At 39.0% G+C, this 23098-nt stretch overlaps 6 protein-coding genes across 10 annotated transcripts; 3 read left to right on the forward strand and 3 right to left on the reverse strand.

The window, feature by feature from the left end:
• Positions 1-1001: 1001 nt before the first annotated feature.
• LOC103872235 (probable pectate lyase 3) lies at positions 1002-3014 on the reverse strand. The gene is made up of 3 exons (XM_009150570.3): positions 2702-3014; positions 1939-2623; positions 1002-1679 (listed from the first exon to the last, which is right to left on the reverse strand). Exons 1-3 carry the CDS (start codon positions 2908-2910, stop codon positions 1197-1199), a joined length of 1377 nt encoding a protein of 458 aa, XP_009148818.1. The 5' UTR covers positions 2911-3014; the 3' UTR covers positions 1002-1196.
• A 242-nt stretch (positions 3015-3256) lies between these two features.
• Positions 3257-8990, forward strand: LOC103843119 (aldehyde oxidase GLOX). 5 transcript variants are annotated; one of them, XM_033272167.1, is made up of 3 exons: positions 3257-6817; positions 6898-7008; positions 8279-8990. In XM_033272167.1, exon 1 carries the CDS (start codon positions 3938-3940, stop codon positions 5612-5614), a length of 1677 nt encoding a protein of 558 aa, XP_033128058.1. In that variant the 5' UTR covers positions 3257-3937; the 3' UTR covers positions 5615-6817; positions 6898-7008; positions 8279-8990. The 5 variants fall into 5 exon arrangements, with proteins under 5 accessions (XP_033128058.1, XP_033128055.1, XP_033128057.1 ...); XM_033272164.1 differs by having other exon boundaries at positions 3257-6589; positions 6680-6817; positions 6898-8990; XM_033272166.1 differs by having other exon boundaries at positions 3257-7008.
• LOC103844811 (glutathione S-transferase T3-like) lies at positions 7375-8145 on the forward strand. Its single transcript, XM_009121633.2, has one exon. The coding sequence runs from the start codon at positions 7375-7377 to the stop codon at positions 8143-8145; it is 771 nt and encodes a 256-aa protein (XP_009119881.2).
• Positions 8991-9495: 505 nt separating the features above from the next.
• Positions 9496-10761, forward strand: LOC103872621. Its single transcript, XM_033272868.1, has 2 exons — positions 9496-10057; positions 10550-10761. The coding sequence occupies exons 1-2, from the start codon at positions 9496-9498 to the stop codon at positions 10759-10761; spliced, it is 774 nt and encodes a 257-aa protein (XP_033128759.1).
• Positions 10762-11976: 1215 nt separating this feature from the next.
• On the reverse strand, positions 11977-12705 carry LOC117125917. Its single transcript, XM_033272869.1, has one exon. The coding sequence runs from the start codon at positions 12703-12705 to the stop codon at positions 11977-11979; it is 729 nt and encodes a 242-aa protein (XP_033128760.1).
• Positions 12706-17026: 4321 nt separating this feature from the next.
• On the reverse strand, positions 17027-20981 carry LOC103872237 (zinc-finger homeodomain protein 4). The gene is made up of 2 exons (XM_009150571.3): positions 18854-20981; positions 17027-18299 (listed from the first exon to the last, which is right to left on the reverse strand). Exon 2 carries the CDS (start codon positions 18236-18238, stop codon positions 17306-17308), a length of 933 nt encoding a protein of 310 aa, XP_009148819.1. The 5' UTR covers positions 18239-18299; positions 18854-20981; the 3' UTR covers positions 17027-17305.
• Between the last annotated feature and the right edge of the window lie 2117 nt (positions 20982-23098).

Below are 23098 nucleotides of genomic sequence, written 5' to 3' on the forward strand. Positions count from 1 at the left end.
TATTTCGATGTTCCAAATATTTTTTGCAAGTAACAAATATTTTATAGAACGACTAACGAGGCAAATACCAAAAAAATAAAAGAATACTTGATATTCGCCTTATACTCGTGATTTGATACTCGCCTTATACTCGTAACATCCAAGTGGCACAAAAAATTTATTTTTAATGAATGTTAAATTTATTCAACTCAATTTTTGTTTTACAAAAAATGCATCATGTGTTCTATGAATTTCTAACACGAAAGATCTTACCCTATCAGCAAACAAAAAGAAAGATGAGATAATCCCTGATAACTTCGCCTATGGCCCTAAGATTCATCATCTATTCCATGCGAAGTCTCCTCCATAGTTAGGGCGAAGCATTGTTCATCCGGTTTGAGTGCTTTTGTTTGATGGAGTTTGCATATGCGTGCTAGCTGATAAGGTAAGGCAATACAAACTTACGATACAAGAAAAACGAGTTAAGTAAAGATGCATAGTCACATGTCCACAAGGCAAGTAATGTGAAAAAGAGACATTTTGACGATTCTTCAATTAGTCCCATTGTGATTTGTTTTCCTCGAACTCTCTTTTTTTTTTTTTTTGAATCCAGTCTCTTGTGTAAGTGTATATTATATATCGTCTATTAATCATATCTAAAAGCAGGAAAAGAAGCAGCAACCACCAGAAGACGAACATTAAGAATTGGACCTTAAGGCCAGCTAGCCAAGCAGCCCCTAGTTCTCAATCCCGTCTACAATAGTGCAACCCAAGAATCCAATTATTTTGTTGTTGATTAGGCTAATAATGTGTAAACTGTCTATGGCATAATGTTCTATAATCTATATGACAGAGTTCCATCAACGACACACAATTCCTGGACAACATCACTATCTAAACAACCAGTAACCTTCTCTAAACCATTAGAAATCTAACGTACTATAGCTTCATTTCGTTGTAATTTTGTCAAGAACACCAACAAAAACTTAATGCACCGAGCAAACACAAGACAAGACGAGAGATAGTGAAAATATATGGGAAAATTGTATATAGAGGAAACTGAATCCTAACAAGAATAATATTACAAAACCCCATTCATAGAAAAACCAGTTTCATTTGCTTTTCACCTCTCTTTCTCTCATTCTTTTCTTGGTCAACAAGCAAATACAGAGAGCACAAGCTTTGTTTGTTGGAAGGCAACAAAATGGTTATTTCACTCAGCAGGCTTGACCTTGTTTGCAGCCCAGTACTCCTGCATCCATGGTGAGTTTACGGACCATCGTTCCCGGTTTAGGTCGGATCGCAAACTTGTTTGGAATAGGGTTTTTCGGTTTAGGGCTCCAGGCATTAGGTTTACCGGATTGCACAAAGTAAGCTCCATTCAGGAAGTAATCTCCTTCTGATTGCCAATTCCAAAGTTTCCAATCAACGTAAGAAGTGTACTCTCTCTTTGTGATCTGTTTGGCTTGTTCGTTGGGAGGAGCAATGAAACGGTTGCCATGACTAATGATTGTAGGGTTCATGTTCCCACCAATTGCATACATTTCCCAATGTGTGTAGTCATTGTTCACCACATGTATCGTTCCAAATCTGACCCGGGGCATTCTCTGTTCCAGTCTCTTACCAAAGTGGTTGAATGCAACTGTTATCTGCATCTTCTTGTCGATCTCGTGTTTGTCATTGGCCCCAAAAAGCATCACCTGTTTTCTCACAAACCAAATTCAAATAAGAGCTTAAAAGATTCATTTTAAAAATATAAATTAAACTATGAATTAGAGGACCATTAAACATTTTTAAGTTATCCTAGAGTAAAAAAAATGATAATTTGGAACTATAAATAATAATTCGTTAAAATCTGTGGGTCAAGCCAAATGTTTCATCCGGTTATAGTCTATGCATAGTTTGTAAGAAATAATACTTTTTAAAAAATGTTTGTAAGAAATTTTATTATTATACTACCTCTTGGTGGTCTGTGAAATGGCTGTTGGAGACAGTCACTGCAGTGGATCCTAGAATCGCATCAATCATACCATCAGAACATCTCGTCATCGAGACATGATCGATCCAAACATTAGTTGCTCCAAACAAATTGATTCCATCACCATCACTTCTTGTCCTGAGCCCTATATGTTGCTCGGAGTCTCTGATCAAACCGCCGTTCGCGGGAACAATCTGCTTGATGTAGATATTGTGTATGATTACATTATTCACAAACTGCAGCGTTAGTCCAGAACCTCCCATGATGTACACCCTAGCTCCACGTCCATCGATCGTTTTATCGCTCGTCATCATCAGTTCCTGTTGCAGTTTTATAACCATGCTTCTTGCGAAGATGATCCAAAGCGGTCCGTCTCGTGTCACCGCGTGTCTTAATGTTCCTGGCCTAGGGCTGATAAGTTCGTCGTCTGAGGCATCGGTGACTACGTAGATCGGTCCGTCTTTTCCTCCGGTGGTTCTCCTGCCGAATCCGAGGGCACAGACCGCTAGTTTCTTACGGTTCTTCTCCCAATCACGGTCGCATCTCCAGCATTTGTCTATCGGGTTATGAGCTACGCATTTTCCTCTGTTTTGCATTTTACGACCACGTCTCGCCTGTGAAAGCTCTCTTCTTGTGCTGTTGGTTGATTCCGTGGTGTCAAGTGCTCTGTTAAGAAGAACAAATTTGTTTTATAAGGTTACTTGTTTAACACGTTAGGTTAATATTGACTAACTAAAAACTCACAAAGCGACATGGTAATTCAAGTGGTTGGTAACGTTAAGAGGATAAGGATCGAAAGAGGCCAAAGTTTGTTTCAACGCATCGCCTTGACGCTGCGTCCAGTAGTCGTCGAAGACGGCAATATTGGCTTGAACCTGTGGTGCTAATGTGGCTAATGACGATAATAAGAAGACGAAAATGTAGCTGCCAATATTCAAAAACGCTGCGGCCATTTGCAAATAGAGAGATAAAAACAGCTGAGATTTTTTTTCCCGGTGAAAACCACAAGGAGAGTTTGTGGTTTTCAGATCGGGTTGCCGGGTTAAGAATTGTATGTCTGAATCACAGATTGCTTTTATAGCAAGGAACTGAAGAGAGAGAGGGGGTCAATGGAGGATTAAGAATTAACACAGATTAATCAACCATTGATTCAAAAACATTTGCATGCCTTTGTGTTTGTCCTTCTTTTGTGGGTTATTTTAAGTTATTTGTGCCTTTTCCTAACATTATTTTTAGTGAGATAGATAAATTAATAGCACCTTTTAAACTTGAGCTTACTATTTTTGGTTTTACCACCCATACATTTGACAAGTCCTGTGTATACATGATTCCAAACTATTGAAATAATAATGGGAAGTTAGCATCTTCATAACTGGATTTCATACTCTTACTAAAAATAGAAGTTACATGAGTACACCTTAACGTACTACTACAGTGCAGAGTACAGACTCAAAAGCCCAATGGGTTGAATCAGCTGGTGTCATACCGAGTATAAGTTAGGCCCATATAAGTATTAAGGGAACCCCTGTTCTTGCCATCCAAGTAACTACAATTGTACTCTTGCAGTCAGAAGTTTATTAATGGCGGGACACTCGGTTCCCCCAACAGAACAAGAAATGCAAACTCAAATCTCATAAATATTTCACACAGCAAGTTGATAATCGCCATACTGTTTATCTCTGAAAAGATAGTCCGTGATCAATTTATACAGATCCAGATTCACCAACTTAGTTTTACATTTCAAAAGCAATAAATCATTTCTTGACCCTTATGATGATAATAAATCTACAGGTCATTATGTACATACTACACAGTAGCACCGCGAGTCTGTGATTATACATTTCACCAAGAAAGAAAAAACACCATAAATGTTTCTTAAGTATTTCAAGAAAGACAATACTTACCCAAAAAAGCTTTAACTGTTAAATCTCGTTCTCCGGTGAAACAAGATTCAGAGCTGAAAAAAGAAGAAGACGAGATATGAAAGAGGAAAGATTCAAGAAGAACTTATACGCAGTCATTTTTTCTTTCTTCTTCCTCTGTTCCACGTCGGACTTGCTCCTCCCACGTTCGCCGTTAGCGATTCTCACCGGCGGGAGGTGGGATCTCCTGCAGCCGAGTATAGGCATCTCCGCCATGCACATGCAACTCCTCCACAACAACAAAGTCGTCATCTTCGACCGTACCGACTACGGCCCTTCGAACCTCTCCCTCCCTTCTCAAACTTGCCGAAACGCCACCGTTTTCGACTGCTCTGCTCATTCTCTCCTATACGACGTCGCTTCAAACACATTTCGTCCACTCACTCTCCAATCCGACACGTGGTGCTCCTCCGGCTCATTGAACGCCTCGGGCTCCTTGATCCAAACCGGCGGTTACGGCGTCGGCGAACGAGCTGTACGGATATTCACACCTTGCGAAGGCGTTTCTTGCGATTGGGTTGAGAACAGAGCGTATCTCTCCTCTCGCCGGTGGTACTCCACCAATCAGATTCTCCCCGACGGCCGGATCATCATCGTCGGCGGAAGAAGAGCCTTCACCTACGAGTTTTACCCCAAGAATCCCGGAAAATCTGTTTTCTACCTCAGATTCTTGGCGGAGACGAGAGATCCTAACGAAGAGAACAATCTTTATCCGTTTCTTCATCTTCTTCCCGACGGCAACCTATTCATCTTCGCTAACCGGAGATCGATCCTGTTCGATTTCGTCAATCACCGAATCGTCAAGGAGTTTCCGGAGATTCCCGGCGGCGATAAACGGAATTACCCCAGCACCGGCTCCTCCGTGCTCCTCCCTCTCTTTCTCACCGGAGAGAATAACCGATCGAAGGTATCGGCGGAAGTTCTGGTTTGCGGCGGTGCTCCTCCCGGAGCGTTTCTAAAGGCGGCGAGGACGATCCCTAAAGTCTTCGTCGGAGCGTCTCGCACGTGCGGGAGGTTGAAAGTGACCGACCCGGACCCGATATGGGTCATGGAGCAGATGCCGTCGCCACGTGTCATGCCTGATATGCTGTTATTACCGAACGGTGACGTTTTGATCATTAACGGCGCGGCGAATGGAACCGCTGGCTGGGAAGACGCTACAAACGCTGTTCTCAACCCGATTTTATACTTACCCAACGAACCCGACCCGACCCGGAGATTTGAAATTCTCGCGCCAACTCGAATCCCTAGAATGTACCACTCGGCGTCTCTCCTCCTCTCCGACGGCAGAGTTTTGATCGGAGGAAGCAATCCTCACCGGAGTTACAATTTCACGGCGAGGCCGTACCCGACGGAGCTCAGTCTCGAGGCCTATCTCCCGCGTTACCTCGATCCGCAGTACGCGCGAGTGAGGCCGTCAATTCTCACGGTGGAGCTCGCCCGCAATATGATGTACGGAAAGTCATTTTCAGTTACGTTCGTGATCCCGGCGTTTGGAATGTTCGACGGAGGAGTGTCGGTGCGGCTCGTGGCTCCGCCGTTCAGCACGCACTCGACGGCGATGAACCAGAGGTTGCTGGTCTTGCGCGTGAGGCGCGTCGCTCAGTTATCTGCTTTCGCGTACAAAGCTGACGTGGATGGCCCGACGAACTCCTACGTGGCACCACCTGGGTATTATATGATGTTCGTGGTTCACCGTGGAATTCCGAGCGAGGCTGTTTGGGTTAAACTTTGAAGCTGTTCTTCTTTTTACCGTGGACTTTGCGTTTGACTCTTTTGTTTTTTACAGATTCATTTTTTGAAAAGTGTTGTAAAACATTTTGTTTTGGTGAAAGTAAGAGTTAATAATGGAAACTAAGACCATGCGCATCAGGGGCTTTAGACGGGTTCACGGGCCCGAGTTCTAAGGCCGGAGTAATTAAAAAACAATTTAAAATGGGTTTGTGTCGATGAAACGGGCCTTACGGTTGATCCGCTATGAAGCGGATTTAGCCACGCGTCATATCCTGGTTGGACGAGAGAAACCGCGTAGAGGGGGAGGAAAGACGGGTTTCCCCGTGTCTCTTCTCATTTTCTCTTCTCGAAACAAAAGCTAGGGTTTGTTGTGTGAGAGGCGATAATACGAGTGACGCGGAGTCTTCACGAGATTCTCGTTCAAATCGACGACGGAGAGTCTTCTCCACGACCTCTGGTAAGTATCGAGTAGATCGACGGTTTAATTTCGTTTAATTTGGTCGAAATCGTTTACTGAGATTTAAAATCAATTTGGGGTTTTCGAGTTTCGGATGTAAATCGATAACTGGGTTTCGATTAATTGATGTAAATCGACATGCGCGTTTAATTTAGGGTTTGTTTGTGTGAGATTTCAAATCGATTGAGGGGTTTGGAGTTAGGGTTCTCAATTGATTCGTTGATTCGTTTTATAGTTTTAATTCCTCAAGAGGGCTCGATATAGGGGTCGTTTTAGTATATTGTTTCGATTATAATGTTCTAATATATTGGGGTTTTTTCACAGATGGATCCCGCGGATGAGAGAAGCCATTCAAAGAGACAAAAGGAGTATTTTGACATGCTACAATACACTTGTGATTCAGAATATGGGATTCCTAGAAGGTGTTCCTGTGGTGGGAGAATCATCGACGAGGTTCGAGCCAAGGAGGAGTACGACACTCTTCCTGGGAAGAGGTTCTTCACGTGCGTCAACTACGAGGTAATGTGGGTTTCAACCTCCTGATTTTGTTTTTACATTGTATATATTTCTTGAAAAACCACCTCTGATATTTGTTTTGTTCCAAACAAGGCTGATGGGTTTCACTACCGTCAGCCTTGGGTGTTTGGTGTCCAGGAGCAGATGGAACGCTTACTCAAGCGTCTTGAGGAGGCTGAGGAGGTGATGAAGTGGGTGCCGAGTCTCAAAAACAATATTGAGACTCTGGAGGTGAGTAAATGAGTTTGTATATCGTCTCTTATATTGCTGCAATTTTTGTAATGAGTGAGTAAATGAGTTTCTATGTGCAGGCCGAGGCAAAAGGGCTGAGTGACCAGGTTGATCGACTAACTGGGGAGGTTTACAACCTGACGGTGCAAGTGTCTGTGCTGGAGAAGCTCTGCTTCGACTAACAAGCAAAGGTAAACACTCAAACTTAACTGAACTAGAACAGAACTGCAAGTGAATAAGGATTGTAAAAGTACAACCTAATAAAGTATCTGTTAAAAACATTTATAGTTTTTAATAACTTTTCAAACTAGGTAGAGTACAACCTACTTTAAAAACTTATCGAAAATTTTTAAAGTGATTTGATTGGTAATGAATGGTAACTGTGAATAAGTTGTTGTGTAATTAAGTTAAGTAGTTGTGTAATTTACTGCAGTAGTTGTTGTGTAATAAAGCAATGCGAAAACTAGTTTAAAACATAGGCATTTCACTTCTAAAAACACAAACAATCAAACCTTAAAAATCACACAAACCCCTTAACAACAAACCAAAATCACACAATGGACCCTTTTTCCCTAAACTCTCACGGGTTTGTTAACTTGTTAGCTTCGCAGAGCAGTCCTACAATAGACGTAGACTCTGCTGAGGCACCTGTTAGCTCTCCCGGGTTAGTTAAACCAGCGGAAAGGAGAAAGTGGACCACAAAAGAAGATCTTGTGTTGATTAGTGCTTGGTTGAACACCAGCAAAGATCCAATAATTAGTAATGAGCAGAAGTTAGGGGCTTTTTGGAAGAGAATTGAGGCGTACTTCAATGCTAGTCCTCAGCTCATTGGCTCCATTCCTAGAGAGTGGGGTCAATGTAAGCAGAGGTGGGGAAGGGTGAATGCGGAGGTTTGTAGGTTTGTGGGTTCCCATGAGGCCGCTCTGAAGCAGCAAGCTAGTGGGCAAAGTGAAAATGATGTCATGAAGGCGGCTCATGACATCTATTTCAATGATTATAATGCCAAGTTTGCGCTTGAACATTGCTGGAGGGAACTTCGGTTTGATCAGAAGTGGAAGTCACACTCTCAGCCGAAGGAGAAAAATAAGGAATCTGGTGCGGAGCCGGTGGCTGAGGAGGCAGAGGTTAGGCCTCCAGGCATTAAGGCTTGCAAAGCGGGGAAACGCAAGAAGCCAGACGACGTAGCTTATGATAAAATACATAGCATCCTAGCTAATAAAAACACCATTTCCAGACAAAAGATCCTTGATCGTCTGCTAGTAAAGGACACACTTTCCCCTAGTGAAGAAGCTCTGAAGGAGAAACTCATCTCTGAAATGCTTGATTGAATGTGTTGTCTAATTGTTTCCCCTAGTAAAGCCGTCTCATGTGTAGGAACTTGTTTGAATATGATTGATTGAATGTGTTTTCTTAATCTCTTGTCTTTGTCTCTGTTTTAATCACGGGTGCTTTCTTTTGCAGGTACCGGGTGGGAAAGCGTCTTGAAGTCACGGGTGGTTTGAAGCTTTGTCGTAAGTGTAGCCTTTTTAATCTCTTGTCTTTGTCTCTGTTTTAATCACGGGTAGAAAGTGTAGCCTTTTGTTTCATGCTACATCTTTCATGTACTATGGTTGTAATGTTGCTGTTGATTCACGGGTGGTTGTGTACCCTTTATCTAAGTGTAAACTTGAACTCTCTCCCTTTATATAAATGTATGGTCTTTGGTTATTGTACAGAACAAGGCAAACTTGAACTCTCTCCCTTGACAAACTTCTCTTCTATTCTATTCTTTCTCTTCTTTCTCTTCTTTATTGTCTCTTCTATTCTAGGCTCTATTCTTTCTCTTCTGATCGTGGTGCTCTATCTGATCGTGTAACAACAAGCTTCAAACCACAACAACTACTCAACTTGAACAACCTTCACAACCTCAACAAGCTTCACAACTCAACTTGCTTGAAACCACAACAACCTTCAAACACTCAACAACAAACTCAAGGTAAGTGAATGATAGAATTAGGAAAAATAAGATTAGGAAAAATATGATAGAATTAATATAATTGAATAATGAAAAAAAAAGATTAAGAAAAATATGATTGAATAATGAAAAAACAAAGTGATGAAGTTTATGAATATTATTGAATAATGGGAAAAAAAAAAGATTAAGAAAAATATGATTGAATAATGAAAAAAAAAAGTGATGAAAAAAAATAGTGATGAAGTTTATGAATATTATTGAATAATGGAAAAAAAAAAGATTAAGAAAAATATGATTGAATAATGAAAAAAAATAGTGATGAAGTTTATGAATATTATTGAAAAATGGGAAAAAAAAAAGATTAAGAAAAATATGATTGAATAATGAAAAAAAATAGTGATGAAGTTTATGAATATTATTGAAAAATGGGAAAAAAAAAGATTAAGAAAAATATGATAGAATTAATATAATTGAATAATGAAAAAAAAAGATTAGGAAAAATATGATTGAATAATGAAAAAAAAGTGATGAAGTTGGTTAATATTATTGAAAAATGGGAAAAAAATAAGATTAGGAAAAATATGATAGAATTAATATAATTGAATAATGAAAAAAAAAGATTAGGAAAAATATGATTGAATAATGAAAAAAAAATATTAGGAAAAAAATATTATAAAAAATATGAACACATCCCGTTTTCTGATTTTAGGAAAAAATTTCACTAATGTCTTCCTCATCAAGTGATGAAGTTGATGAAGCTTTAGAAGAAATGGTCGACCAAGTAGTTGATAATTTCATCGACTCAGTGATAGATGCTCACCCCAACAAGCAGAAAAGACGGGCTTATATCGAAAGACATCGTGAACAAGGACACAATCAGCTATGGAACGATTATTTCCAAGAAAATCCTACATACCCACCGCAAATGTTTAGGAGGCGTTTTCGAATGAACAAGCCATTGTTCCTCCACATTGTCGAACGTGTAAGTAATGAAGTTCCATACTTTCAGCAAAGACGAAATGCTTGCGGAAGGTATGGGCTATCTGCACTTCAAAAGTGTACGGCAGCTATACGTATGCTGGCATATGGTCAATCAGGAGATACATATGACGAGTATCTCCGACTTGCTGACAGTACTTCACGTTTATGTTTGGAAAATTTCACTAATGCAATTATAAATTTGTTTGGAGATGAGTATCTCCGCAGCCCTACAGCTGAGGATCTTCAACGATTGCTCGATGTTGGAGAGGTACGCGGTTTTCCAGGGATGATAGGCAGCATCGATTGTATGCATTGGGAGTGGAAAAACTGCCCAACCGCTTGGAAAGGTCAGTACACACGTGGTACGGGAAAGCCGACAATTGTCTTAGAAGCTGTGGCATCACAAGATCTTTGGATATGGCACGCATTTTTCGGATTACCAGGTACCCTCAATGATATCAATGTTCTTGATCGGTCACCGGTTTTCGATGACATCGTACAAGGTCGAGCACCAAAAGTTAAGTTCAAGGTCAACAACCACACTTATCGTATGGCGTACTATCTTACTGACGGAATTTATCCAAACTGGTCAACATTTATCCAATCCATCCCACTTCCTCAAGGTCCTAAAGCTGAGAAATTTGCAAAAAAACAAGAATCCGCCAGAAAAGATGTCGAACGGGCTTTTGGAGTATTACAATCAAGGTTTGCAATTGTTAAAAACCCAGCTCTACTATGGGACAAGGAAAAGATAGGAAAGATAATGAGAACTTGTGTCATTTTGCACAATATGATAGTGGAGAACGAACGACACGGATACGCTCAAATTGACACATCTGAGTTCGAGTCAGGAGAGTCAAGTAGAAGTTCGAGGGTGACAAGGAGGGATAGTATTCATGTCGATATGTTAGGCATGCGCAGAGAAGTTCGAGATCCAGCGAAACATGCTCGTCTTAAAGCTGATTTAATGGAAAATATATGGCAAAAGTTTGGTGATGACGATGAATAAGCTTTGTATGTTATTGAATTTCTTGTTTTATGTATTCTACTCATTATGTATTGAATAAAATGTTTAAAAAAATTTAAAATATATTTTAATGTATTATTTTATTCATGTTTTCTCAATAATTAGAAATTTGGAAAAAAAAAATTATTATGAATAATAAATATTATTATTTTATTTCTATGAACTTCTTCTTTAGGTTCACTAATGCAGAAAACAAGAGGTTCAGGTTCTTAACTATTCATGGACCCACATAAAAAATATTAAAAAATACTTGTGAACCCCAAGGGGGGTTCACTAATGCTCATGGTCTAAGAGATTTTGCTAAGACTAAAAGTCTAAAACAATAGATTATAATATTCTTAAATTAATCCATATTTTTAAACTTTATTACTTGCTTCAGCTCCATTATTTTTTGGTATCAGCCTATCAAGTCATATGCACGTACACTCATTACAGTGCAGTTCTAGCCATGTAGTCAATCATGCGACTAGATGAATTGCTTAATTGATTCATGAAATAAAGATACCAAAGTTCGATTTCTAGATCGTTACACCAAAACTTTTTTAAGTTATCTTAAAGCTCCTTAATTAGCCTCCTTTTGAAAGTTTAATCTGTGATACAGTCATGTGCAATACTTATAATTGTTCGTGTGTATCCAAGAAAAAAATTCTCAACCAAGTGATACGGTCGCTCGATTCAGGTAAGAAGACATTGGAAAGAAATGTATCTTGATAAATCTGAGTAGAACCTAATCTTGGTTTGGGAGGCAAATATTGGCACTCGTACCATTAGCAGTTCTTGAAAAGAAGAAGAAAAATTAGAATAAGAGGTTTTCTACTAATTGATATTACACAAATGCAACCAATGCATGGTGGTATATGATCCCCTACTATACCAATTCTACTCGATGCTTTGCAAGTAGATATATCTGATGCCAAATCTATTGTATCTGAGACGGGTTGTGTACAATCCCCTTTTCACGGCTAAACCTAACAAATAATGCGATCAAATTGACAAAGCTGAGTAAGAAGAAGAGGGGACCTTATTTACAGCTACATTAATGGAGTTTCTTTTTTTTTTTTTTGCTAAGTATGTGAATTCATTAATCAGAAGAGAAATGTTACTTGTACAAAAACAAAGTAGGTGAAGCAAACCCCAGGCAAAAAAAGTAAAAACAGGGGAGAGCTTAAAAAGAACTACAAAAACAGAGTAAAGCCATTACTCATGAGTCAACCAGATTTGCATGAGGTTTTTGAAATTCCTGCGGTGTTTCCTAGCCAAGATGGCGTTCCTTATCTGTCTGTCTATCTCCTTAAAGCTTACTTGGGGTGGTGTTGGTGAGGCATTGTGCAGCCGCTGATTCCTCTCACGCCAAAGTCTGTATAGGATAGCTTGGACAGTTAGTTTACGGAGAGTCGAAGGACAGTGTCTAACCCTCATATCTATCCAAGCAAGAAGGGCGTCCCAAGTGTGGAAGAGGACTGGTCTGTATCCCAGTCGCCTAATTGCCATTTTCCAAATTTGCTCTGCATACTCACATCTAAGGAACACATGATCACGTGTTTCATGGAAATGGTTACACACACAACAGCATGTGTCAATTTGGAGTCCCCACGAAGCCAAGCGAGACCTTGTGGGAAGCCTATCCAAGTGTGCGACCCACATCATAAACGCGTGACTTGGAACATGACCTTTGAACCAAACCTTTCCTGCCCAGTCTTGCTTCTGTCCTCGGGGTCTTAGAGATTCCCAAGTGAGCTTAGTTGAGTAGGACTCCATGTCAGTGTCGTTCACTCTCCAGGAGTAGGTATCAGGAGATTGAGAGTGCGACGGTAGTGGGACAGAGCAGAGGAGTATCTGGAGCTCTTCAGCTTCTTGAGATCTAGCTGGCCTCAGTAACCAGCCAGCGTCAGAACAAGCATCAGCAACTTTGGAGTCTATCTCCATACCTGTTTGCATCGGCCCTGAAGGACCAAAAAACCTTTCCAACGGTCCCAACACACACCAACTGTCAAACCAGAAGCTAGCCTTATCGCCATTCCCCAGTGTACATGTAATGAATCTTTCCGCGAGGGGCCTAAGCTTGAGTAGCGCTTTCCACGTCCAAGAAGCAACTTTGCTCTCATCTAAGCTCCCAAACGAAGCTTCTTTTATGTAGTTATCTTTCACCCATATTGCCCACAAGGATTCCGATTCGCAGAAGATTAACCAGATGAGCTTCAGACACAGCGTTTTGTTCCAGATGATCAGGTTCCGAAATCCGAGCCCACTTCATCACGGGGTAGGCTGAGCTGAGACCAAGAGACTTTTGCTGCTGCTCTTGTGGTTATGTTACCATTCCAAAGGAAGCGCGAACAGAGTGATTCGATCATTTTGATACATCCTTTGGGGAGTATGAATGAGGAGAACCAGAAGTTGATAGTACCATAGATGACAGAGGAGATTAAGACTGTCCTTCCTGCGTAGGAGAGAGCTCTGAGGGTCCATGAGGAGAACCTGTTCTTTAGTTGGTCTAGCAGAGGCCTGTAGTCACAAATTCGAAGCTTTCGGTGCATCAGGGGTAATCCAAGATAGCGCACTGGTAATGATCCAAGGGAGAAGCCGAGATGAGAGATATCATCGGCTTCTGCCTGGGTCATTCCTGCAATGAAAAGCTCCGTTTTGTTTCGGTTCATCGTAAGCCCTGACCAAGAGGAGAACTCGTGAAGTGTATCTGCAATACTTATAAGAGAGTTCTTTTCTCCATCGAAGAAGACCATAAGATCATCAGCAAAAGCCAAGTGTGTAACCAGCGGATGAGATGCGTTCGGATGTAAGCCAATGCGACCATTCCTGTAATTTGCATTCAGCAGCTGAGATAGAACTTCCATGGCTAGAACAAACAGGTAGGGTGATAGCGGGTCTCCCTGTCTAAGGCCTTTTGTTCCTCTGAAATAACCACACATTTCACCGTTTATGGCGACGGAGAATCTTGTTGTTGTGATACACTGTCGAATGAGCCTGATAAAAGAGTCGGGGAACTCCAAAGCCTGCATAATTTTGAAGATGAAACTCCATTCGAGAGAGTCGAAAGCCTTTTTTAGGTCCACCTTGAGCATAGATCTTTTAGAGATACTCTTCCAGTTGTAGCCGTTTATCAGCTCTGTAGCCATCAAGACGTTTTCAATCATCAAACGGCCTGGGATGAAAGCAGATTGCGTGTTTGAGATGATAAGAGGCAGGACCTGCTTCAGACGAGAGGCAAGCAGCTTGGAAACAACTTTGTAGGTGGTATTACAGCAGGAAATAGGTCTGAAGTCAGAGATTCAGGTCGCATTTATCTTCTTAGGGATGAGAGTAAGGACAGTTGCATTCCATTGTTGGAGGAGAATACCGGAGCTGAAGAACTCAGAAACTGCACTTGTCATATCAGAACCAACTGACCTCCAATGCGCGGTGTAGAATTCAGCAGGATAACCATCGGGGCCCGGGGATTTCCCTCTAGGGAGAGAGAAGAACGCTGTTCTAATGTCCTCATGCGAATAAGGAGCCGCCAGTTGCTGGTAGACCTCCTGAGAGCATCTATAAGGGAGAAGAAATGCTATATCATCCTGGGAGACTGGTGAAGGAGTCACAGGACCCCCCAGCAACCGCTGGTAGAACTGCAGAACATGCTGTTTAATTTCCTCATTCGAGTCAATGATGTTATCATTATCATCAACAAGAAAGATGATTTGGTTAAGCGCTTGGCAAGACTTTAGCGATCGATGGTAGTACTGAGTGTTCGAGTCACCAACATCGACCCAATTTACTCGAGATCTTTGAAAGAAGAAGGATTCCTCAGCCTTTGCGAGAGAAAACCAATTGGAGTGAGCTTCACGTTCTCTGATAGAAGTAGCAGAGGTTGGTGACGCTAAGAGTTCCCGTTGGCAAGAGAGCAGGTGGTCGAAAGCCTCCGTTACTCTCTTTTCAATTCCAGAGAAGTTATGGCGACTGAACTCACGGATTATACTTTTGAGGTGCTTGAGCTTCTTCGAGACAGTTAGCATTTTGGATCCTGAGAAATTTAGAGAGTTCCAGCATTCCGAGATCAAATACACAAAGTCTGGGTGATCATTAAGCATGGTAAAGAACTTGAACGGCCGTTTTATCTTCTGCTTCCCCGCATCCAGGAAAATACAGCATGGACTGTGATCCGAGATTCCCGGCTCTCCGAAGACTCCCAAAGCATTTGGAAAGGCCGCAAGCCACTCGTCATTTACCATTATTCTGTCTAACTTCTTTGAGATAATTCCTGGTCCTTGATTGTTGGACCAAGTGAAAGATGAACCACAGAACTGAAGATCTTGAATCCCAGCATCAATTACACACTGAGAGAATCCACACATACCACGGGAAGAACAAAAGTGGTCCGCGTTTGAGTCTTCATCAGCATAGAGAGTTTGATTCAAGTCTCCTAGGATTGCCCATGGGCGATTTGAGATCTGAGGAGACGAGGCTAAGAAGATAAGCTTCGACCATAGATGCTTCCTGATTTTCCTATGATTTGATCCGTAGACCAGAGTTACTGCAAGTTCAGTAGTCACAAAAGGTAACTTCACCAGACAGGATATAGACTGGAGAGATTTGTGAAGCACTGAGACAGAAACTGACGGGTGCCATAGCAGCCAGATTTTCCCTAGTTCCGAAAACTCATAATTACAATCATATCGCCATCCCGGAAAGACCCCATTGATGATCTTTGGAGCATTCACCGAGCTGACGTGGGTCTCAATGAGACCGCCAAAAATAGGCTTTTGTAGCTTAAGCCATTTCCTAAATCCGCGACGCTTTGTTTTACAATTGAAACCTCTAATGTTCCAACAAAAAATATCCATAGGAGAGAAAACATAATAAATAGGGCTCAGAATATCATATTTTCTTATTTATTTACCCCCAATAAATGTAATAGCGACGACTCTTCATCCTACAAAGTTTGTCCTTTCTTTTAGCACGATGAGTTGGTTATTAGATATCAAAATTACTTGACGTAAAAATGTGTGAACTATTCTTATACTCCAAGATTGTAAAGTGTTTATTTTTGTTTTTAGTACGATTGATTGCACTATAGGTATCACGATTCTTGTCTATCATATATCGATAACACGAATTTAGCTAGCATAATACTCCATCTTCGAGAGTATATGATTCATGTTATTAACGGATGCGATTATGAGCCGATAATTTAAAACTTCAACGATATCTAAAAATTTATGACCAGAAAAAAAAACTCTAAACTTAAACCTGAAAAAATCGAATTGGCATTTTCACAAAATCGGTTGAAAGAGAATAAAAGAATGAATTTGATGAATGCGTTTAACAATAACACATGCAAGACATGAAAACTATTCTATACAGAAACCAAAGAAAACTGAATCATGTGACATAACAATAAGTAATCATCTTAACGACAAATTCTATAATTTATTCAATAGCACATTAATGGAGTTAGTACTAATTAGTTATTACTATAAAATACCTAAGAAGTGGTTAATAAATCATAAATGTGATCCCTTGTGACAAACCAACTGCATATTTACTCAACCTTCACGCACAGAAGGACCTGACTTACAACTCGCGAGTACACATTGGTGGTTTCCCAAACAGTATATACACATTAAAATAGAAAAAAGAAAGAAAAAAATAGAAAAGTTAGTGAAAATTGGTAAGAAACTATTCTTGCTAGAAATTAATAAAAAATTGAGATATTCTTAGGGGGTGTTAGTGGGATATGGATTTGTAGTGATTGTTGAAATTCTCAAATTCTATTGTTATTGGTTGGTGGATTCTAAGATTCTTACTAAAATCTAGTGTTATTGGTTTAATGATTGTTTAATGACTTACAAAATCTCTTGTTATTCAAAAAGTTTAATTTTTAATGATTCTAAGTTTCCATCAAATCTAGAGTTATTGGGAATTGAATTCTAGATAATTTTACTCATAAGACAAAACTTCAAAAATCTTGCATATTTCCACTAGATTCTTAAAATCCTTGAATTAGAACATTTTCATAAACTTTTAAAATATGAAATACTCTTTATAACTCTTTACAAATTTAACAAATCTCTTGACTTTTAGAATCAATCAACTCTATAAAAATTCTACTCCCACTAACCCCCCCTTATACATTTATCACTTTGTTATTGATTCAATTTATTTTATCACTTAGACTTTAATTAAATAGCTAAGCTATATAGTAAATTTTGTTCTTATATTTGCTGAGATTATCTCAACAATAATGATGCTCTAATGATTCAAAACGATATAACCAAAGTAGATTTTCTTACATACCCAAAAGAAGAAGAAAAACAAAAATGACTGGTCATACATTTATTACAAGAAGTTCAATATATATAAATTCCAAAAGGAAAATAGACACTACATCGACCCGAAAATAAAAGATAAATAGCAAAACGAGTTTATATATAAATATAACCCCACACTTACTAGAAAATAAGATTCAAACCCTAGTAGCTCACATAAAGATGACTTATCATAATCAAATCATAAAAAAAACGTAATATTAATATTAAATCATGTCGTTATTACCGGACACATCAACATTGTTAACGTTGTTGATCTTGTCATTGTCGTTGCCTTCGAGGTTAATGTTGTTGCTAGTGTTCTTATTGGAAAAATGTAGCTTGTTGTTGTGCATCCAAACCTTAAGGACTCTTCTCTTCACTCCAATCTCTTCACAAAATCTCTGAACAACGCAATCTTCTTGCCTTTGTATCTTCCACCCAACCTTCTCAGCAAAACTCAGCATCTTTTCTTTCTGCTCCGGCGTGAACTTCGTCCTAAACCTCTTCTTCTGGTTGTAAGCTGGGGGTCTAGACGCGGTGGTTACGCCGTCTTGTTCCATGAAGTCACCGGACTCCAAGTTATGCATGTACCGATAGTTAGAAACTCCTATCGGCATGATCATTTGGTGAGGCATGGCTGATCTTATATTATGGTGGTTGACCATGAGTTTTCGTGGTGGAGGAGGTTGGTGGTGAGAGGAAATGGCGGTGGCGGTTGTTTCACCTTCGACTTCTTTTCTATGGAAATTTCTGTGGCAATTGCAAACTGAGCAAGTGAGGGCTTCAATGGAGCCATCTTCACCACTAGGCATAAACTCTCCACACCCATCAGTGGCATTGCCTCCCATTGCTGCTGCATGGTTCTTGAGACATTCCTTGTACTTTATCATAGGCTTCTTGATGATTGCGTTGTAACCAATATGATGAGGATCTTGATGATGATGATCATTACTGTTGCCATGACCATTACCATGTAACTGCATTTGTGGTGGTTGAGTAGTAGTAATGTTGTTGTGGTTGTGAGTTGGAGGAGCAGAATCAGAAGCATGATGATCATGATGATGATGGATCATGTGACCATGACCGCCACCACTACCAACAAATGTAGTGCTTAATGGGATGGGCATATCATGATCATCTTGACTTGCAATGTCCATTTTATTATTAGGTCTTGTACAAAAAGTGTTGCAAACTGTGCTTGATTTGGGGACAAAGACGCTAGCGAAGGAGTAAACAAGACAGTTGGACAAGAATCATTAGTAACTAAACTAAGACCACAAATGATTATAAATTATAAACTATTAAAGATGGATACTTCTTTGAAATAAACCTTAAGGAATTTTCTTGAAAAATGACCACATTTTTATAAATAAAACTATTTTAAATGATTTTACTGAAAAATAACCCAAAGTTTATTTTTTTGCTAACAAAAATAACCCAAAGTTTAGAAAAATCCAGTTAATTAAAGGACAAAATGGAAGAATATCCCAGAAAGGGAAGGTAAGAACTCTTTTTGCAAGCCTGCTCGATAAAAAGCTGACAAACGCACTTCAAAACAAGTCATCTGCTTCAATGCAAGTGAGATTTACGGTGGTCAAAATTTTAAACAAGAAATTGGTCATAAAGGCACTGTTCTTTGATTATCAATCAATCTCTGTTCCTCCTCAAACTTTGATGAGAAATTAAATAGAGAGGAAGAGAAAAGTTAAAGAGTGGCTATGACAGAAAACAGAATGAAGTTGTTGATGACTGAAGTGAAGAAGAACACATACCCACACAACTGAAAGCAGTAGACTTTGATCTTAATATGCTTCAAAAGGTCAGAACATTGTTAAAGATATAGTCAGGATCAGCAAAGGAAAGATTAGATATTTATTAGGGTCTTGTAATGAGAGACTTTGAAGGAAGAGAGGAGACAACGATTTGCATTTGGGTTTGGATGTGAAGGCAATGTGGTAAACTAAGAAGACTTAGGGTATTAATAGTGGAAGTCTCAGGACTAATAAAGCAAAAGAGAGAAAGAGAAAACAAACTATATGTATTGTGCAAATACCAAACTACAAATTTTCTACATTTTTACTCTCTATAAACTATGTAGGATGAAGAATAAAAATACCCTAAAACAAATATTGTCCAGAGAAGGGGAGAAACGAAGAAAATTAAAGGTAATGGGTGATTGCTTTGCTTGCACTATCAGGCATCAAATTTACACCATTCTTAGAGAGATAAAATGTGTCAGAGACTGGTGGGGAGAAGACTGAAGCAGTGAGACAAGGATAAAAGTAATATTAAATCAAATAAAATACCTTTCATGGATTTACAAAGCTGTTTACATTGCTAAAAAAAAGCTGTTTACAAAAGCCAAAAAAAAAGTTTTTAATTAGTAAGCAACATGTTAAACAAAATGTGCTTGTGTAAGTTCTTCCCGGCGACGTCGGTTTTCAAGTCTCTTGAACGTGAGATAAGGAACATCATTCTTGGCAGACGACACACAGGAAGGAGTTCTTTGCGCTTCTATCTCTGTGGCTGCGATTAAGCTGATCAGTCATCTCTCAAATTTTACCTTTTTAGGTGTGTGTAATGTTTTCCTTGTTTTATTTTTTTGTCTCCAAAACATTTTGTCTAGAACTCTTATGTAAGTTCTTTGTTCATTTTATATGATATTAACATTCTAGCAAAAAAAATGTGCTTGTGTATGTTATATATATATATATATATAAGACACGTCTGTAGTTACTCGTTTCGTCAGTAAAAAGAGAAAAAAAAAATATATACTTGATAATATCAAAAGATTCATAACCTTTGTAGTTATAACTCGTTTTGTCAGTAAACTTCAATCTTCGTTAACTGGACTTTTGAGAGTGGTTATATTATACATATATTGAAATTACACGCTTTATTTACCTATAATCACATAGGAGTAATATACAATTCATCTTTGGACTATCTTTTTTTACCAGTTTTAAGAACTTGGACTATCTTTTTTTACCAGTTATAAGACTCGGACTCTCGAGTTTGTCATGCCATGCATGTGAATTATATAATTAACCAGAAGTTACTATTAATAATATGGCCCTACAAATATTCGCGTATTTATTGTAAAGTGTATTCTGTATAGTGTCCATAATGAGATTAGGTAAATAGGAAGTATTTATTAAAAACATGTTTTAATCAATATCGAAAGCTAATCGTTCGTTTGCCTGAAAATAGGAAGTCGTGGTAACATGGAGAATCTTGCTTAACATTTCAGACATACTGCGCTTAGCAGTAGTAATCATGTAATGGCTAGCCACATCAGTTTGAAATTGCAGTCGTTTAATGAGCCAATATTTTAGATTATTAATGTTAAGAATCACATTGTTCTTCATCTATCCTTAATACCCCATATATGTTCCTTATTCTTTAGTACATTGGATCACATACTTGAGATGCGTTATCTTTTATTTAATATTTTGGTTTCTGTTTTGTTTTCTTATAATAAATTTTGTAAATCGTTGTTCGAGTTTTCTCAAATTTTATTTGTATATTTCGGATACCTGGTATTTAAAGTTTTAAACTCATACTTTCACATAGGCTTTTGACTTGACAATAAATCGGTCTGGAGCATATAGGCTAAACCAAAACTTGGGATAATTTAGAGCATTTATAAATAGGTTAATAAATTCGTTTTGATTTTTTTTGAACAACAATATTCGTTTTGATATAGTTATTCTTTTCCATATTTTATGTACTTTACGCATGTAACAAATTAAATAAAAGGGTCCACATGAATAAATGACGTTAGCTCGATGGTCCAAAGTTGTTCACAATTTTCAAGATGTTCGTATTTACTTGTTCCCTTTTTATATACGACATTTTTTTTTGTTATCCGCAATTTAAGAAAAATTTTAAATCCAAAGAATAAACACTAGGCCAGGGCAATAAAACCGAACCCGATCAACCGAACCGAACCCGGTCCGATAAAACCGGTTCGGGTCGGGTTCGGATCTTGAGAAAAACCCGAATGGTCACATATTTTTGGTATAATGGGTTACGGGTCGGGTCGGGTAAAAAGCACCAACCCGATCGGGTAAATGGATACCCGAGGATCAAGTGATATATGTTCTAGGTTTCCATTGTTTCTCCTTTGCGATTTCTTTTGATCCTGTTACGATTTGATCCTTATTTCTCAATATTGAGATTTCTCTAAATCATGATCCTCTTTCCTAAACATATTCTCTCCGATTTCTGTTCCAATCGGTTCCGTGATTCGCAAACCCTTGAATCTCCTTTCTTATATAAGTTGTGCTCTTCACCGAGGTACAAAGCAGCAAAACTCCTCTCCTCCTTCGACGATTTCAGTAAGAGGTAAGATACTCTTCCTCCTTTTCTCTGCAATCGAGTAATGGCTAGATGTTCTGGGGTTTCTGGGTCATTCGGATTTGTCGGGTTTGTCGGTTTCCTATTAAGTATGTTGTTTTCATGAACATAACGGCTTCTTATGTTGTTAATTGATAGAGTTCTATTCTGTTCTTATATGATGTTCATGTTTACTAAAACTGAGAGTCTGAGACAAACCCGTATGTGTTTATTCTTGTTCCAAAAATTATTTTTTTAGTTTCATTTGTGGTGTGCTTGTAACAAACCCGTATATTTGACTTGTATAGCATCTGCAGTTGTTTCATTTTCTTGTGACGTTTTATTTATCTTGATTGTTGCTTAAAGATAATTGTTTTTTTACTTTTGTTCATGTCTAAAATGTGTATAATCTTTAGTTGTTTTGTCTGTTTTTATTTGTTTAATCTGACTATTGTTTGTCACTTCTTAGCAAATGGCTTCATCAACATTCAAGAACACAAACAGCGGAGCTGACAAGCAAGATGGAGTTGAATACGAGAACTTTGAAACACCAGATAGGTGTGGAAAGAGGAAGGAGACATGTACACCTTGCGAAGAAAGTCCTGAGGCAAAAAAGGTGAAAAAGGTTGTTGTGCCAAGATCAGATGTCTGGAACCATTACACCAGGACAAAGCAGAGCCGTGACAGGTGCATTTGCCACTACTGCCAGAAGGTGTTTTCATGTGCTACAAAATCAGGAACTTCCAATCTCCAGAAGCACCTGCTCATCTGCAGAGAGTACCAGGCGCACTTAATCAGCAAAGGAAAGAGTCAAACTTCCATCGATGATGAAGGGAGTTTGAAGCCATCAAAGGTACCTGAGAAAGTTGTCAGAGAAGCTACGAATGAGCTATTGGTGTTAGCTGAGTTGCCTCTGTCTTTCGTAGACAGTACAGGGTGGAAGTATTTCTGCAATAAGGTAAAGCTTTGAATTGTACATTATTTCTCTGATTTATGAAACTAATGTTAATTTTTTTTTTTTTTTGCGTGAAGGTGAACCTTTACAAACCTCATTCAAGGCGAACTGCCACTAGAGACATTGTGGAGATGTTTCTGAAGAAGAAAGAGGCATTGAAGAATTATTTGCAGGTGAACAAACAAAGAGTTTCCCTCACTACTGACATTTGGGTTTCTCAAGTGACAGGTCAGGTTCTTTCTTTTCTGAAAAGTGAAAACAATCTCATTTTTTATTTATACTAATAGCATAATTTTTAAAAAAAATTTGCAGGTGCAAGTTACATGGTTGTAACTGCACATTTTGTTGACCCGACTTGGCAGCTGAAGAAGATCATCCTTGGTTTCAAACTGGTCATGGATCATAAAGGTCAGATGATTTCCACAGTTCTTTTAGAATGCTTAGCTGACTGGGGAATTGAGAAACTGTTTTGCATCACGGTAGACAATGCCACTGCTAACACCTCTGCTCTTAGGCGTTTTCATAGTCAGTTTAGGTCAGTCTCGCCTGATGCTTTGGTCTTAGATGGTAACTTTCTTCATATGAGATGTTGTGCACACATTATCAACTTGATAGCTAGGGAGGGTCTAGGTGATTTAGGCGAAAATGTGTTGGCAATCCGCAATGCAGTCCAGTATGTCCGGTCTTCTACCAATAGGTTAAACGCCTTTGACCAAAGGGTTAC

The sequence above is a fragment of the Brassica rapa genome, chromosome A06 (genome assembly GCF_000309985.2).
Source record: "Brassica rapa cultivar Chiifu-401-42 chromosome A06, CAAS_Brap_v3.01, whole genome shotgun sequence".
NCBI lineage: Eukaryota > Viridiplantae > Streptophyta > Magnoliopsida > Brassicales > Brassicaceae > Brassica > Brassica rapa.